The sequence below is a fragment of the Elephantulus edwardii genome, unplaced genomic scaffold (assembly GCF_000299155.1).
Source record: "Elephantulus edwardii isolate Elephantulus edwardi_28Jun2011 unplaced genomic scaffold, EleEdw1.0 scaffold00042, whole genome shotgun sequence".
Taxonomy (NCBI): domain Eukaryota; kingdom Metazoa; phylum Chordata; class Mammalia; order Macroscelidea; family Macroscelididae; genus Elephantulus; species Elephantulus edwardii.
Window position 1 is genome coordinate 8,077,240 of NW_006399792.1, and position 19,145 is coordinate 8,096,384.

General features: G+C 40.2%; 1 protein-coding gene across 1 annotated transcript in view; it reads left to right on the forward strand.

Annotated features, from left to right (window-relative positions):
• The window catches only part of HPSE (heparanase), a 100,695-nt gene that overhangs the window by 50,225 nt on the left and 31,325 nt on the right, over positions 1 to 19,145 (forward strand). Inside the window, exons 3-5 of the mRNA XM_006885325.1 lie at positions 2,828 to 2,836; positions 2,931 to 3,056; positions 14,831 to 15,004. Coding sequence (XP_006885387.1) covers positions 2,828 to 2,836; positions 2,931 to 3,056; positions 14,831 to 15,004 — 309 coding nt within the window. The remainder of the gene's footprint in view (positions 1 to 2,827; positions 2,837 to 2,930; positions 3,057 to 14,830; positions 15,005 to 19,145) is intronic.

The following is a 19,145-nucleotide window of genomic DNA, read 5'->3' on the forward strand; positions in this document are numbered from 1 at the left end:
GGATGTCACGTGCTCCTGGTGTCTCCGATTACCTGGGAAGATGGGAGGTCTGCGGGTTCTGGCAGCTTTCGTGTGAGATGCCCAACTCCTTTCTGAGAATATACCCTAAAGAAATCAGAACTGCCTTCCAAGCAGATACATGCACACCCATGTTTATTGCTATTTTGTTCTCAATGGAAGAGAGAGGGAAACAACCCAAGTGCCTATCAACAAACGAATAGATAGAGAAGCTGTGGTATAGTCACATAATGGAATACTAAGCAGCACTAAAAACAAGGAACTTTTGAAATATTGTACAAATTGGTGGCCCTGGAGGAAATTATGCTGAGTGAAGTATCTCAGTCTCAAAAGGACAAATACTGCATATCACTGTTATAAAACAGGACTGGCACGAGGGTTAGGGGGGAACTAAGAAAAGGGGATAAATAATAAACACTGCATTGAAATAAAGGAGGGAAAGAACTGTCTAAAAGAAATATTTGATTGGTTATTATTTGCATGACAATAGTCCACAATGAGAGATGCATAGCAAGGTGGACTAAGAGGTGGTAGGGAGGGAGGAAATTGTGCAACAATGAAAGAATCTTTTTAAAGTGAAAATTGACCTGCGGGGGTGGGCAGGGAGGAAAATGTGCACCAATGAATGTATGGAAATCCAAGTTCTCTATAAACTTTTATTAAAATCTCAATTTAAAAAAAAAGAACTGCTAAAAAAAAATAGTAAAACTTGAGAGTTTAAATGACTCCTTGATCCATGGGCTACAGAAAGGACATTGTACTAGCTGTCATGAGAACATTACTCTTGTACATCTCATCTCTGTTGGAGTTCCTAGGTGACCAGGTGCAGTGTGTATGAATAGTAATGCTTTAAAAAGAATCTGTTTTCCCCTTCTGAGCAGTAGGTCCCAACAGTGGACTTAACATGCTCAGTTACCACATTATAAACATCTGTGCTGTCCTCCAGACTTTGTTGTTCCATTTCTAGAGCACAGGCAAAGTAGCTTTGTTGCTGTTGTGTACCATAGAGTTGGATCTGACCCATAGCTGACCCTCCGGCAGGTTTTCAGAGGCAGTTAATTGCACAGGAGGAGATTGCCCTTTCTTGTGCAGAGCACCTGGTGGCCCAAATTGTGTGCCTTCAAGATTGCAGCTCAGCTTCTTGCATGTAGGCTGCCAGGACTCTATAGCAAAATTATTAAGGACCCTGGGTTTTTCACAATGGTAAATGGACATTGACTTCAGCTTAGTCACCAGCTGGATTAGCCTATAACAAAAGTCAGCCCGTCCATCAAGCTTTAAGTCAGGTGTTGACTCCTCTCTAGCTATGAATGTCTTAGATGGCTGCTTCTTCCAACAATTAAGCTGGTCTGTCCATATAGAAAGTCTGTTGTTTAATACAGCCACTTCAACACTATCTTCAATAGAGCTTTTAGATAACGTGCTGCAGCCTGTTGCCTCAGTTTGCACATTTATGTTATGGAGCTAACAGAACTTCATTAATTAACCTGTTAGCTTCAAATGGGTTTGGTTTTTTCCCTGTGGGGTTTATACTTCTCTCAGCTGTCTCAGAATTGAAGAGACTTAGGACTTTGCTCTGTATTATGTCTTGGATTGCGGAAATGTGTAGCTGATTTGATCTTCTATCCAGACCATTAGAATGTTCTTATCAGCAATCAGGTTGTTTCACTCTTGTATTATTTGTGGGTTCACTGGTGTAGCACATTTCATTTCCTTCAGAAACTTTTCCTTTGCTTTCACAGATTGGCTGTTAGATGCAAGAGGCTCAGCTTTTGACCTTTCTCAGATTTCCACAATGCCTTCCTGACTGGGCTTCATGCTTGTCATTTTTTATTTAAAATGAAATATGGAGGGAGAGCTCTGGTGGCCTAGTGTCAAGAAGCTGTGCTGCAATCCCAAAGGCACACGGTTCGAATCCACCAGATGCTTTGCTGGAGAAGGAGGGGCAATATCCTGTGCCAAAGGAGGTCTGACTTGACAGTACACAACAAGAAAAGTACAAATTAAATTAAATACAGGATTCTTCCTTCCACTTGAGTACTTAGATGTTATTACTATCAGGGTTATTAATTGGCCTAATGTTAATTTTGTCATGTCTCTGGGTCTACAGAGTCTTGTAGGGAGGGAGAAAGACCGGGTAACAGCTGGTTAGTGGAGCAGCCAGAACACACATTTATTGATTAAGGTGGCCATTGTACATAGGTGCAATTTTTGATGCCACACAAAAAAATTACAATAGTAACAACAAAGATCACAGGTCAGAAGTTACCATAATAGATAGAATGATGATTAAAAAATTTGAAGTATTGCAAGAGTTACCAAAATGTGGCACAGAAATATTAAGTGAGCACAGGAGGCAGGGTTATCACACTTTCAGTTTATGAAAAATAGAAGAGCTGCGATAAAGTGACATGCACTTGGGCAAGATGTGCCTTGTTAGCGTTTGACATCCACATGATGTGTTTGAACATAGCCCTATGGATATAGGGACACTGCTTATGTCTTTTTCTGGTCTCATGCCTAATAACCAGAAACGTGAGTATTAATATTAGTGGGTTTTAGTAACAAAGGGACCCTGGAGGCGCAGTGGTTAAGGTACTCAGTTGCTAACCATAAAGTGGGTGACCCAAACCTGCCAGCCACTCTGGGTAAGAAAGACAGGGCACATTGCTTCTATATTGATTTGCAGCCTTGAAAACCCTACAAGACATTTCTACTCTGTCCTAGGATCCCTGTGAATCAGAACCAATTCAGTGGCAGGGCTTTGGTGTGGTGTTTTTTGTTTTTGTGTTTTGTTTTTTTTTTGCAGGGGTGGGTGGTCAGTCACATAAGCAGCTAAGTAAACATGTGCGTGGGATTTCAGCCTCATCCCTGTGGAAATCAGTTCTCTAAGTTCTGCTTCTCTCTTGTAGACATTTGCAAATCTGGAGCCATCCCCTCTGGCTTGGAGGAGAGGTTACGGTTGGAATGGCCCCTCCAGGAGCAGCTGCTACTCAGAGAGCAGTACGAGAAAAAGTTCAAGAACAGCACCTACTCAAGTAAGAAGTGAGAAGCCGCCTGCTGCTGGCCTGGTTCCCAGAGTGTTTGGATGCTGGGCTTGGTTTGAATTCTTAAGTAGCTAATCTGTAAAACTCTAACCAGTTGCCATTGAGTCACCTAGCTCATGGCATCACCGTGTGTGTCTGTAAGGTTCTCAAGATGCTGTTTTGAAGGTGGGTAGCCAGGTCTTTCTTCCAAGCTGCTTTTGGTTGGACACATACCTCCATCCTTTTCATCAGCAGTACAGAATGATAGCCTTTCACACCATCCCAAAACTTCAGTGTAAGGCAGCCGAGTGCTTAAACACTATACTACCAGGGCTTCTGTCATAAAGTTGCATATTACTCAGAAGCTGTCTAGAGTTAATGGGAAATCTTGAACGCAAAACCTCTGTTATTCCTTTATTTAATCTGATTTTACTTGTTGGCTACAAAGTATAATATATAAATCAATCATAATGACCTTCACTGCTCTGTAGAACTGTTGTTGTTGTTGTTAAGTGCTGTTGAGTACGACTCATAGTGATCCTATGTACAAAAGATCTTAACCCTGTTCTATCCTGCGCCATCCTCACACTTCCTGACACACAAGAGCTCATTGTGGCAGTCACCATGTCAATCCACCTGGTTGAGGATCTTCCTCTCCTTTGCTGATGCTCCACCCTTCCCACCATCATGTCCCTGACCAAGGAATAATCCCTCCTAGCAACATGCCCAAAATATGTGAGATGAAGCTTCCAAAGAACACTCTGGCTGCACGATCTTCAAGATATATCTGTTCTCTTGGCTGTCCATGGGACATTTAGTGCTCTTCTCCAACACCATAGCTCAAAGACATCAATTCTTTTTCTGTCATCTTTATTCATTGTCCAGCTCTCAGATGCACAGCAAGTAATTGGAAAGACCATGGCCTGAATCAGATGCACCTTGGTCCTCAAACTCACATCATTACTCATAAATAACCTGGAAAGGTCTCTAACTGCAGATTTTCCCAGTGCAATGTGTCTCCTTGTTTCCTGACTACTGGTACCAATGTGTTGACTGTGGATCCAAGCAAGATGAAGCTGTAGACAGCTTCAATCTCCTCTCCACCCATCATGATGTTGCTTATCAGTCCAATAGTAAGAATCTCTGTCTTCTTGACATTGAGATGCAATCTGTACTGAAGGCAGCATTCCTTGATCTTCTGCAACAGGTGCTTCAAGTCCTCCTCACTTCCAGCAGGCAAAGTAGTTCCATCTGCATAACACAGGTTAGGCTTCCTCTAATCCTGACGCCACACTCCTCTTTGTAGAGTCCAGCTTTTCAAATAATTTGCTCAGGATACAGATTGAATAGGGATGGAGAGAGACTAGAACCCTTATGCATTCTCTTCTTAATTTTAAACCATGCAGTGTTCCCCTGCTCTGTTCTGACACTGAAAAATTTCAGGAAGTTCAATATGAGCAGGAGTGAATGGTAATGAAGGAGGAAGTGGAAGCTGTAGAACCAGGGAGGCAGGAAACACAAATATATTTTTCTTTCTCCTCCCATTCCTGAGTCCTAATGCCACAGTTATCAAGTATTTTAGGGAAATTAACACAATTCAAGTTGGCAGCTAGATACAGGCCTTCAGTCCAGACAGCTTCTCAGGCGTGGCCGCAAGCCCTTTGATCTTCAGCCTCATGTCTTAGGGCAGTGTCACCAAGCCCCCTATGGCGTCTCCCCTCAGTCCTCCAGCAAGGTTGGGTGAAGGCCCCTCTTTCTGGTTCCATAGGGCAGCGGACCCAAGTCAGCTCTGTCTCATGTTTATCTCTGGTACTCTGTTGAGCCTCCTGTTGCTCTATGTAGATCCTGATCTAGCTGGTACAGGAATCTCTGGCTCCTGAAGGATGCATGCTGCACTTCGGGCTTCCTTTGTCTTGCTGGTATTGCGCAAATGCAACCATATTCTTCATTGAAAAGTAAAATATAGAAATAAGAAGACTAAAGTGTGAAAGTACTTCACATTTCCTTGTCTACTGCATCACTCCTGTGTAAATTGGGATTAGTGAAGGAAATCTCATCATGCCAGAGACCTAATCATCAAACAGCACTTTCACTTGCTTTCCTCTGTGACTGCAAGCACAGTGCTAGCTCAATTTACTAGGAATTTCTTTCTGTTCACTGATGCAGTTTTGGATGTTTTGTTGTACATGGTCTTTAATGTCCATAAGACAAGCAATTCTCTTACTTAACTTTGAAGTAAGTTTTTATTTGAAAGTTTGTTTTATTCCTTACGAAAGGTTTTTGTTTCCTTAAATCTTCATTAAGGAATTCCCTGTTTGGATACTCTAAAACTCTTCTTTTTAAAATATTTTTTCTTTTTCTTCTTTTGATTTTTTTTAAATTGAGAAGTATACATTTAATGTAGATTAAAATACTATTTATGCTTTTTATAAAAAGAAATTAAATTTCATTATAGAATGCCTAGGTTCACATATAACTTAATACTTCATATTAATCAAATCCACTTACCATAATAAATCTCTGTGTGAAGGGTATTCATTGGAGAAGGAAATCATGCTTGAAAAGTTGGAGGGATAGTGAAATAAAGACCCTTAACTGGGTGAATTGACCGTGAGGGGCTTCAGTGTGTCAGAGATTGTGAGGCTGGCACAGGGTATGACAGGGTTCAGATCTGTTGTTCACAGATGAGGTAGCTATGAGGACTCCTGCTTGACTTGACACACCTAAAACACTTATCTGTCTTTATGTACCTAAATATTTATAAGTGAATATGAAGAAAGTTCTCACAATATTTGTTGTTGTGTACTGTTGAGTCGAAATTGACCTGCAGCTAACCCTCCAGGGGGTTTTCACAAGCATTTCATCACATGAAAAAAATTGCCCATCTTTTTCCCATGGAGCAGCTGAAGGATTTGAACCATTTGCCCTCAGGATTGCAGTGCAGCTTCTTACTACTAGGCCAGAGCGCCAACATAAACAGCATAATGATTGGGAAGAAACTGAAGTTGTCGAGGATTTTACTCTTCTTTTGTCAATAACTAACATGCACAGAACCAGATCCAGAAATCAATGATCTATCATTTTGGGCAACCTTCAGCAAAAGTGCTCTTTAAAATGAAAAAGCAAGGATGTTATTTTGATAATTAGGACATATAACTAGATCCAAGTCATGGACTTTTTCAATTGCCTTATTGTTGTTGTTAGGTGCTGTCAAGTTGCCTGTAACTCATAGTGATCCTGTGTACAACAGCTCTCACACGTGCCTGGTCCTGAGCCAGTCTCACCGACTCCGGCACACCTATTCCCATTACCCCAGTTACTGTATCTATCGATCTCATCAAGGTTTTCCTCTCCTGCACTGTCTCTCCACCCTTCCAAGAATGATAACTTTCTCCAAGAACTGGTCCCTCCTGGCCATGTATCCAAAGTATGTGAGACAAAGCTTTAAAATTTTAGCTTCCAAGGAGAAACTTGGCTTCACCCTCTCCAAGAAAGATTTATTTGTTTTCTTGGCAGTCCATGAAATGTTCAAGACTCTTCTCCAGCAGCAAACTTGAAGGTATTGATTCTTCTTCTGTCATTCTTCATCATTGTCCAGCTTTCTGATGCATAGCAAGTAATTGCAAAGACCATGGCCTGGATCAGGCACTCCTTAGTCTCTAGACAACATCATTGCTCTTCAGGACTCTGGAGAGGTCCCTGACAGCACATTCCCGTAATGCAATTCATTTTTTAATTTCCTGACTGCTAGTGCCAAGAGTGTTGATTGGAGCCGAGCAAGCTGTAAATGTTAACAACCTCAATATCTTCTCCATCCATCATGGTGCTACCAGATGGCCCAGTGGTAAGAATCTTTGTCTTCTTGAAGTTGAGCTTCAATCTATATTGATGACTACAGTCCCTAACCTTCTGCAGCAAGTGCTTCAGATCCTTCTCAGTTTCAGCAAGCAAGATTGTGTCATCTGCATAATGCAGGTTGTTGATTCCTTATAGACCTGTGAAACCTGGACAGTGTAAAAGGGAGTTTAAAGAAGTGATTAACTCATTCCAATTGCAATGATGGTGAAGAATACAGAATATACCATAGTCTAGGAAAAGAACAAACATCTTGGAGGAAGCACAGCCAGAGTATTCCTCAGAAGTGAGGATACTAAGACTTAATCTCACATACTTTGGACATGTCATCAGAAGGGACCACTCACTGCAGGGTGTTCTGCTTCATAAAGTAGGTCGTCAGTGAATAAGTGGGACCTCCAAGAGGTAAATGGACAAAAATGCTGCAGCACTGTGCTTACACATAGAAATGACTGAGGATGGTACAAGACAAGGTGGCATTTCCTTCTGTTACACGTAAAGTTACTATGACTCTGAGCTAACTCAGTGGCACCTAGCAAGTCTGAAAATAAAACATCCACTCCCTAAACAACATGTCTCTGGAAATTGTATGAACTTTGATAAATGTCAGTAGTTATAGAAAAGTTTCAGGCCTTTTGTTCATAGGGTCGCTATGAGTCGTGGTCAAATTGACGGCAGTCAACAACAACAACATGTATAAGCTACTTTGTGTGGTAACTTCAAGGAGGGAAAATGCTAAAAGATGAATAAAAGAATATTTTTTAAAATCTCATCACAAACTAATAAAAATATTTTTTCAGGTTTTCTGGACTTGTATGTATTAATAAAAGCACATTCATGTAATCTAGACTTTCAGAAATAAAAGCTAGTCACTTATTGATGATCAAAACTTAAAAAGCAATTGAGAGGATCCTCATAACAGTTAAGGAATCACAATTTTAGAAAAGCAAAATTATTTGTAGAATTGGTCCACAGTACATGGAATGTCTTAATTCCTCTTAGTTCAACACCTATAATTTAACTCTAAGATTTTTAATATAGCCTTTTTAGGTACTTTAAGCTGATAGTGACTTTACACTACAGTAAAGTGTCTATTATATAGTTGTCTATACTTCCTAAGTTGGAAGGAGGAGTAGCATCCACTTCCATAACAGCTTGCCTCCAGAAACCCTATGAACCTGGAGAGAGGATGAAAGGCACCCAAGTTCAAGGACTCTCCTTCATAGGGTCGCTATGACTCTCCTTCATAGGGTCGCTATGACTCGACGGCACTTAACAACAACAACATACTTCATAAGACAGAAGGCAAGTCTAACACATAAGAAACTAGATAATGGGGCACACAGGTTGACTTTTGTGCACGATTCTGTTTTTATTTATCCAAACTGTTGCTTTCAGTCCTGCATTGAGGCTGCCTTGTATGTAGGTTTCTAGTGTGTCACCAACCATGACACAGCCCCCAGGTTGTGCTCCAAGATGACAGCAATAGTAAAATATAAAAGAGGATGGTTTCTACTCTTTTTGTTCTCTACCTACAGCAACAGCATCAAAAAAGGCCTGACAGACACAAGCCTCAATCACTCCCTCTGGGTCTGCCTGTCTCGTTTGTTAATAGAAGCAGACGGTCCTCCTTTTCAAATTTAGTAAGCATAGCTTTGATATCTTCCAGTGTCAAATGCTGTAAATGGGTAGATTTCCATAGGAAACAGCATTCTTCAGCCAGTCTCCTGATCGGGTCAGGAGCTGGGCTGGCGATGTTATCTGGGTGAGGTGTGACAGTCCTTCAGCTTATGGACAGTTCTGCCACCATGATAATTTTGATGACCTTTTTCTTCAACATGCCTCTCCTGCTCACCTCTGTTCAAAAAAACAAACAAACAAACAAAATCCCAAAACCAAAATAAAAAAACCCCATGTGTTCAGATCAAAAAATACTTCCTGCACCTGGTGCTGCCCCTTCAGTCCACCACTACCCCGCACGCTGAGAAGCTTTCTTCTTTTGATTTTTGAAAAAGAATATTATTTTTGAACTTAATTTGGGTTACCAAAACCAAACCAATTGTTGATTCTGCCTCATAGTGGCCCTCCAGGACAGAGTATAAGTGCCCCAGAGGGCAGGCTATAATCGGTACAGAAGTAGCTGTTGTTGTTATGTACTGTCAAGTCTAACTCATAGCTGACTGCCCAGATCGTTTTCAAAGACAGCAAATTGCATGGGAGGAGGTTTCTCATCTCTCTCCCATGGAGCAGCTAGTGGATTCAAACTGAGTGCATTTGGGCTGGAAGCACAACTCCTCACCACTAAGCTAGGTAGTTTAAACCACTGACCTTTCTGTTACCAGTAAAATGCTTAACGACTGTGCCACCAAGACCTCCTTAATTTGGGTCAGTCAACATTTTAACAGCTGTTGTTGTTATATGCCATTGAGTACAACTCATAGTGACCCTACGAACAACAGATCTGAACTCTGTCCTGTCCTGTGCCATCCTCATCGTCTCTGACACATTGGGTTCATTGCTGTTGTCACTGTGTCAGTCCATCCCGTTGAGGGTATTCCTCTCTTTCACTGACCCTCTTTCACCTTTCCAAGTCCATATTCATTTCCAAGGAATAGCCTCTCCTAGCAACATGCCCAAAATATATGAGATGAAGTCTTACCATCCTTGCCTCCAAGGAGCACTCTGTCTGCACTCTTCCCCAGACATGTCTGTCTGGTTTTTTTTATAGTTCATGGGATATCCAGTACTATTCTCCAATATTGCAACTCAAAGAAATTTTTCCTCTGTCTTCCTTATTCCTTGTCCAGCCCTCAGAGCCATAGCAAGTGATTGAAAAGAACCTGACCTGAATAAAGTGTATCTTAGTTTTCACACTGTCATCATTGCTCCTCAGGAATTTAGAGAGGTCCCTGACAGTAGACTTTCCCAATGCAATATGTCTCCTTAGCTCTTGACTGCTGGTACCAAGGGTATTGATTGTGGATTCAAGTAAGGTGAAATCATTGAAAATTGTAATCGTTTCACTATCTATCATGAATGTTGCCTCTTGGTCCAGTGGTGAGGAGTTTTGTCTTCTTGATGTTGAGATGTAATCCATATTGAAGGCTGTAGTCATTGATCTTTTTAACAGTACATTATTTAAGGGAGATCCCTGATAGTGCACAAACGAAGTACTTTCTTGCCAACCAAAATGTCAGCGGTTCAAATCTACCAGTAATTCTGGGAGAAAGAAGTTGCATTCTGCTTCCATAAAGATCATAACCTTGGAAATGGGACTGTCCTAGTCTATCTGACATAGGGTCACTCTCAAGCCAGAGTCAGCTCAACAGTGACTCAAGTAATTTAAATTATTTGTCTTTTATAAGATTTCACCATCTTTGTAAAATTTCAACTCTGTCTAGGTTATCAAAAGGATTTTAATGTGTATTTTTGAAAATTTTGTTAAGTGTTAGGAAAAGTGTAATACATGAAAAATAAGAAAGTAAATTGTATTCTAATAGTTACTATCACTCTTGTGGCTGTTGAGATGGAGCCAACTCATAGCTGACCTTCCAAATCTGTAAGAACATTAGATATTGCCCATCTTTCTCTCCAGGAGTTACTGGTGGATTCAGACCATCTGAGAGGCATGGCCTTTGTGTTGACAAGGCAACACCTTGTGGCCCACATCACTCTAAATTATTTTCTGCACTTTAGGGAGAGAAGAAATGATCATGGTACTTAAATAATCATGCTCTAGAATTGAGTGGACTCTGTTTTAAGGCAGGGCCATCTCAGATCCCATTAAAGAAGTAACAGAAAGTATAAGCAAGACTCTTAGTGTTAAGATCTCATTTGTAAAAATGTGTTATTGCAAAGACCTAAAGGAGAAAAAGCTCTGTTAACAGTGCACCTGGATTAATATAGCATGACTCCCACCTCCCTGCTAACAATACTAAAATATATGACAAATACAGATGTTTTATTTCTGCAACAAGGTATGTCTGTGCTTGGAAAACATTTGACTTCTGGCTTTGAATTCTTTCATTTATTCTGTACATGTCTGTAATAAAAAGAAATCTACTGTGTTTTGTCTGGGCACCTATAGTGACAAGTAACTCAGAAGCTAAGATTCTCACACATTGATCTGAATCTATGGCTAAGCAACCTAGGATGGCATTATGTGACGGAAGGAGTAACAAAAGTCTGTGTGGCCAGGGCTTGGTCAGTGGCCTACATCCTGCGGGCTTAGTCAGGAAGCCTGGAGGATACTGTTAAGTTCTCTAATTCACTGCTCATTAGATGTCCACAAGAATATAAACACACATTGCGAACCTGTTTGGGCAGGAAAAGGAAGTTATATTACAGATGTCATTTCAGGTGTGACTGTAGAAAGAACCCCCTTATTATTATAATACTATTTGATGAGCTAATGCTTTGCTCTTTGTAAAAATGACTTGACAAGGGAGGTGTCTGACCTCCTTTAACTTCACAAAGGAAGAGGAGGATCATTCTAAGCATTAACAACAGCCTGAGGCTGATTCCTATGAAACAGAGGTTACCAGTCCTCACCACCGTCTAACCCAACCATGATGACTCTCTACTCTATTTCTCTGCTGGGTTCCATAAACTGTAGTGATGAAGACATAGAACTTACAGGCAATATCCATTATTATCGGGTTTGTTAGAGAACTAATGGGCTGTAACTTACTCAGGGTCAGGAATGACTCAGGAGACAGCTCTTTCATCAAAGAAGCCTCTCCTCAGCCGAGCATGCAGAACAGCTCTCTCTGGCCCTTGGCTTCCCCAATAAATGCCAGAGGTCCCCCACTCTGCCAGTAAACCTCTTCCTGAAGTCACTCAGCTTTCTCATTCTGTTGGCCCTGAAGCCGACAACACCATCTCCTGTTAGTTTCCAGGTTCTGCTGCCCCTGCTGCCACTCTTTCTATGCCATGCTTCTTACCATTTCTCACTGCAACCTGACCCCTGCATCTAGGAGGTTCCTAGAGCAGGGACCTTGGATCCGAAGGATGTGCTCCATTCCATCTCTTCTTCGTGCTAGTCCCTCCCTGCTTCTTCAAGCTCCTCCCTGTTACCACCTGCTGGCTCTTTGATAAGCTTTCTTTTAAGAATAACTATGCTGTGTACCACTGAGTCAGAACCAACTCAAAGCTGACTTCCCAAGGGTTTCAGAGACAGTAAGTCACACGGGAGAAAGGAAATGGTCCCATCTATCTCCTGAGAGCAGCTGGTGGATTCAAATCACATGCTTTTGGTACGGCAGCATAGCTCCTTCCCACCAGTACTCCCTTTCAGAGTAGAAGGATGGCAGAATTGACCCGTCTCCGCATTAGAGTTACATGCACTTTATGCACATGATTGCACCTCTGTAATCTTATTTACATTACTAGTAATTATTAGTAAGTAATCTAATCCCCTTGATTGGCCCAAACACCTCTTCTGCATTTCCCTACCGAGTCATTTGGTGTACTAACAGAGAGTAGGCAAGCCATATTAAGTAACTCACTGCACTACATTCTCTCCCTCCCCCTCTCTCACTCATTACCTCACTTCTTCATTTCAACACCCATTCCCACCCTAAATTTGACAGGAATTTATTTAAACTTTCACTCCTGTCATTGAATCAATTCAGACTCATAGCAACTCACCATTGGATTTCTAGGTCTGTAAACCCTTATAGGAGGAAACTACCTATCTTTATCCAGTGGTGTATTCAAACTACTATTCTTTTGGTTAGAAGCGTGACACATTACTTGCTCTATCACTAGATGTCCTCTTACAAACTTATATAGGGATAATATAAAAAAAAGTCACTGGGTTTTTTGTTTGGTTGGTCTTTTTCCTTTCTACTAGTTTATTTACAAGATTTGAATATTTTTGTTAGGAGCTACTCATAGCAACTCTATGAACAACAAACCTGAACCCTGTCCTCTCCTGTGCCATCTTCATCCTCTAATTCACTTGAACCCAGGCTGCAGCCACTGTCAGTCCATCTGGTTGAGGTCTTCCTCTTTTTTGCTGACTCTCCACCTTTCTACAAATTATGTCCCTTTCCAACGTATAGTCCCCCTCCTAACAACATGCCTGAAGTATGTGAGACAAAAAAAGAGTAGGTGCTATTTTTATTGAGTTCTTCTTCAATCATCTTAAAAACTTTGGATTGTGATTTAAAGTGAAAATTTACAAAGCAAATTGGTTTTCCATTCAATCATCCAAACACGTTTTGTTTTACAGCATTGTGTTGTTGTTGTGTACCATAGAGTCAGAACTGACCCACAGCTGACCCTCCAGCTGGTGTTCAGAGGCAGTTAATCGCACAGGAAGAGATTGCCCACCTTTCTCCTGTTCATAACATTACTTAGAATAATTCTATTTGTTAATTATTAAATTAAGTAGAACACCCACGGTGTAATGGTGTGGATTAGGGAAGGTTCAGAGTTATTGTTCATAGGTCCCAGCAACTTCTGGGGAGAATACCCTCACAGTATTTGGTTTAATCAAGAAGTTTACGTAACTTTGCCTCCTGTTGGTCCTGCTATAAACATAAACATATTTAGAACATATACTGACATGAATGTGGAGCCTTGAGTCCAGATTAAAGCTCCTAATACCTTCCATAGTACCAGCTAAAGTAAATGAAGCAAAATTGGTCTGGAGTTTTTTCATTTTCCAGACTAATACTATTTCTTGGGTTTTTGTTTTGTTTTAATTGAAATTTTTTTCTGCCAAAACTTTTTATTGATGGCATTTGAAAAACAAGATACTTAAAATACTAATAAACAATAATTGAAATTTTAATGAAAGTTTACAGAGACTTTAGATTTCCATTCATACATTATTTTCTTTTAGACATTATAATAGCCACTTATTAGGACTCAAAAACTCAGTCATTGCCATGGAATTGGGATCAACTCACAGCTGACCCTTCACTGGGTTTCCAAGACTGTAAATTGCAAAGGAGATTGACCATTTTTCTTTAGCAAAGCCACTGGTGGATTTGAACCAGAAGAGAGGTGTGGCTCTGACCACAGAAATAGTAATTATGAAGGGCAGGGCTAGTGGTCTATACAGTGGTGCCAAGTGTCGTTAGATTCCAGGGAGTCAGCTCTAACTCATTGCAACCTTATGTACAACAATATGGAGCCCTGCCTAGTTGTGTGCGACTCTTTACAATTTCTGCTGTGATGAAGCACACGGTTGCAGTATTAGTCTGTCTCATTGACAGTCTTATGACCTTCTACTTTATAAAGCGTGATGTCTTATTCATAGTGGTGCCAACTGATATTGTCATAGGTAGGTGCCGCCAAGTCAAGTATGACTCATAGTAACCCCCTGAACAACAGAAGTGAACCTCTCCTACTCAGCCCCTTCCTCACCATCTCTGCTGTACTCGAGCCCCCGGCTACAATCACTGTATCAATCCATCTTATTGAGAGTCTTCCTCCCTTTACTAACCATCCACCTTTCCAAGCATGATGCCTTTTTTTCCAAGAAATGGTCCTTCCTGACAACATGTCCAAAGTATATGAGATGACGCTTTCCCACCTTTGACCTCTAAGGAGTAACCAGGTTATACTTTCGCCAAGACATATTTGTTTGTTCTTTGGGCAGTCCAGGGGACTCTTCTCCAACACTACAACTCAAAAGCATCAATCCTTCCTGTCATCTTTTAATCATTTACCATCATTATTTATTGTCCAACTCTCTGATGTATAGCAGGTGATTGAAAGACCATGGGGGTTTGAATCAGGTGCACCTTAGTTATTAAACTGACCTCACTGATCTTTAACACTTTGGAGAACTACTTGACAGCACTTTCCAATGTACTGTCTATTGATTTCTTAACAGCTGATTCTAAGATTGTTGATTATAGAAGTAAGCAAGATGGAATTGTTGACAACATTATTAAATTGCAACATTTTTCTTTCAGGGGGCTCAGTGGATATGCTGTACACTTTCGCAAATTGCTCAGGATTGGACTTGATCTTTGGCCTAAATGCGTTATTAAGAACAGCAGATATGCACTGGGACAATTCTAATGCACAGTTGCTTCTGGACTACTGTTCATACAAGAGGTATAACATTTCTTGGGAGCTAGGCAATGGTGAGTACTTCCATTAAAAAGATTCTCCTTCAGCATGAAATCATTGAAGACTTTAGACATTCTGTTTCACATTTGCAAATATACTTTATTCACATTCTTGAAAATGAACAAATTTTTAGAGCTACTTATGAAGGAAACACCTTTAACTGTCCCAGAATCTATTGTTAAATATAGCTGTTTATCTTATTTTGACTTGGAAACAACCTGCCGGGGCCAGAAAACTCCACAGCTCTCAGGTTCCCATGAGATTTTCAAAGCCACATCAACTTGCTATTCTTGGCAGGCTACATGCAACAAAAATGTGAAATTAGCAGGTTACTTTTATCTTTCCATTTCTTTTCTTTCCCTCAATGTCTCAGTTAATCTGAGCAACCCCATCTCAATCTTCATTATACGCTCATGATGTCAAGAAGTTTCTAGTAAAGAATCATACCCTAGTTAAAATCTTGATTGTCTCCTTCTCCAGTTTTTGGAAAGAAACTCGTAACTAAAATGTTAAGATTAATCACATTCATGTAAAGCGTGTTTATTGTGCTCTCCCCACATACCAGTGGATGGAACTCAAAGTAAAATGAGAAATTAGATGTAAAAAGCATATATTAGCTTCGACAGAGGCCTACATACTACTCTTGCTGCCACAGCCATGTCTGGACTGATTTTGGAGAAGTTCCAGCACATTTTGCAAGTACTCAACACTAACATTGATGGCCCGTGGAAAACAGCCTTTGCCATCACTGCCATTAAGCGTGTAGGATGAAGATATGCTCCTGTTGTGTTGAGGAAAGCAGACATTGATCTCACCAAGAAGGCGAGAGAGCTCCCCGAGGAAGAGGTGGCACGTACAATCACCATCATGTAGAATCCACACCAGTACAAGATTCCAAACTTGTTCTTGAACAGACAAAAAGATGTGAAGGATGGGGAATACAGTCAGGTTCTGGCCAACAGTCTGGACAGCAAGCTCTGTGAAGACCTGGAGCAAGTGAAGAAGATCCGTGCCGATGGAGGGCTGTGCTACTTTGGGGGCCTTCAAGTTCGAGGCCAGCACACCAAGACCACTGGCTTTTGGGGCCATACTGTGGATGCGTCCAAGAAGAAATAAGTCTAGCTTATATACCTTAAAAAAAAAAGGCATATACTACTATTCCAGGTATTGTTGGGAGAACTTCATAAGTATTAATATAAATTAATAATAAATTATTATTAATGATAAATTAATTCATACAAATGAATATTATTATCCACTACCTGAGGTAGATATAGAGGAGCCCTAGTGACACCATACTTAAATGTTCCCTAGTTAACTGGAAGCTCAGCAACTGCTCTTCAGTAAAAAGATGACTATGACTCATAGCTACCCTGTGGACGAAGGATCTGAAACTTGCCCTATCCTGTGCCATCCACATGACGTCTATCATGCTTAAGCCCATTCTTATAGTCACTGTGCCAATCTATCTTGTTAAGAATTTTCCTCTTTCACTGACCCTTTGCATTTCCCAGCACAATAATCTCTTTCCAAGGACTGACCCCCTGACAACCTTCTAAAAGCATGTGAGACAGAGTCTCCTTGTCTTTGCCTCTAAAGAGCACCCTGTTTGCACCTTCTCCAACACAGAGTTGTTCTTTTTAGGAATACATAAAATATTAAACCACAATATAAAAAATGCATTGATTCTTCTTTGGTATTTCTTTCCTCCCTCCCTTGGTATGACTTACTCCTTGTCCAACTTTCAGGTGCATAGGAAGCAAGTGACAATACCGTAGCTTGGATCAGGCACACCATGACTTTAACTTGGCATTGTTGCTATTTAATACATTAGAGAATTACGTGATTGCTTATTTTCCCCAGTGCAACACAGCCATTGCTTTCTTGACTGCCTCTTCTATAAGTGTTAGTTGTAAATCCAAGTAAAATGAAAATTGTTGACTATTTCAATCTGTCTTTTCTTGTAGCATGATGTTGCCTATAGGTCCACTGGTGAGGAATTTTTTTTAAAATATTTAGATGTAATCCATATTGAAGGCTGTAGTCTTTGATCTTCTGTAGCAAGTGCTTCAAGTCCTCTACACTTTCTAAAAGCAAGGTTGTGTCATCTGCATAATGCAGGTTGTTCCATCTTCCTTCAATTCTGATGCACCATTTCTCTTTATAGAGTCCTTTTTCTTGAATTCTTTTTTTTCATTCTATTTTTTTTAATTTAGTTTGTTTATTTTTCATTTCAATGAACATCTACAAAGATTTTGGAATTCCATTCATTCATTGCTGCACCCTTCTCCCAGCACAACCCCCCCCCCGTTTGCTCCTCTCCTTGAAAAGCAAAAGAAAAACTCCCTCATTGGTACACAGTCCCCCCGCACCTCCCCAAACCCCACCCCTACCCCCAAATATAATCCACTCTGCAACCCTCATTGCGTACTCCTACGATAAAAATAATGCCCTAAAATATAATACTTTTAGACTATTCTCTCCCCCATAGACTTCAATGCTGTAAACATATTTTTTTTTTTGCATTTGTCCCTTTGTGACTGAGATACTTCACTCAGCATGTTGTCCTCCAGGGTCACCCATTTTGAATAATATTGCATGAGTTCCTTGTTTTTCAATGCAGCATAGTATTCCATTGTGCAAATATACCACAGCTTCTCTACCCATTCATTTGTTGATGGGCATTTAGGTTGTTTCCAACTCTTTGCTATTGTAAACAAAGCCGCGATAAACATGGGTATACATATATCTACTTGTATACCCATGTTTCTTGAATTCTTTCATCAGCATAAGTATTGAATAGGTTTAGAGAAAGGATACAGCCCATTCCAGATTTTAAACCATGCAGCCTTTCCTTCCTTGTTCAGTTTGGACAACTTCTTGGTCTATACATAGGTTTTACATAAGTACAATTAAGTGTTATGGGATTCCCATTCTTCTAAATGTTATGCATACTTTTTTATGATCCAACTAGTCCAATGTCTTTGTAGTGTTAATAAAACACAAGTAAACATCTCCTTGATGTTCTACTTCCAGCTAAGATCTCTTTGACATTAGCAGTTATATCCCTCATGCCACAGCCTATTCTGAATCAGAAAACTTGAATTTCTCATAGTTGCCTGTCAAGGTACTGTTCTAGCCATTTTTTAATAATCTTCAGAAAGATTTTACTTACTTGTGATATTAATGATATTGCTTGATCATTTCCACAGTCTGTTAGATCACCTTCTTTTTGAAATGGGAACAAATACGGATCTCTTGCAGTCAGTTTGCCATTTAGCTGTCTTCCAAATTTCTTGGCATAGACTAGTGAGCACATCCAGGGCCACATTCATTCACTGAACACCTCAATTGGTATTCAGTCAATTCCTGGCGCTTAATTTTTTTGCCAATGTCTTTAGTGCAACTTGAACTTGTTTTGGTTACCATTTGTTCTTGATTATATGCTCCTTCCTGAAATGATTTAATGTTGAGTAGTTTCGTATTAGTACAGTGACCCTGTATTTCTTCCATCTTCTTTTGATGCTTCATGAATCATTCAAGGTGTTGCTTCTTATATCCTTCAGTATTGTATGTTATTGTTAATTGCCATCAAGTCAAGCATTATTCATAATCACCCTATTAACAAAAGGCCTGAAGTCTTTCTATAACTGTCATCATTTATCAAAGTTCATAGAGTTTCCAGAGGCATGTTGTTTAGAAAGTGGATGCCACTCCTGCTTCCAAACCTGTCTTGAGACTGAGGCTCTGAAGCACTATACAGTATTGTATATCAAGTCTTAAATTCCAGATCTTTGCACATTTCATTTTAGCTTTGCTTCTCAAACTACCCTTTGAAATCTTCTTTTCATCTCTCTTCCCCTTTCTTCCAAGCATTTCTTCCCACTGTTTTTGCTTCTTTATATTCCAGTGTAAGTTTCAGAGTCTCTTCTGATATCCTTTTTTAGTCCTTTTGTCTTCTCTATCTTTGAATGAACTTTTTGCTTCCTTCCTGGATGATGTTCTTGATGTCATCCACAACTCATCTGGTCCATGGCCATTAGTGTCCAGTGCATCAGATCTATTCTTGAGATAGTTTTTAAAATCAGTTGGAATAGATTCAAGCTCATATTTTGGTTCTCATGAATTTGTTTTCACTATCTTCAGTTTCAATTT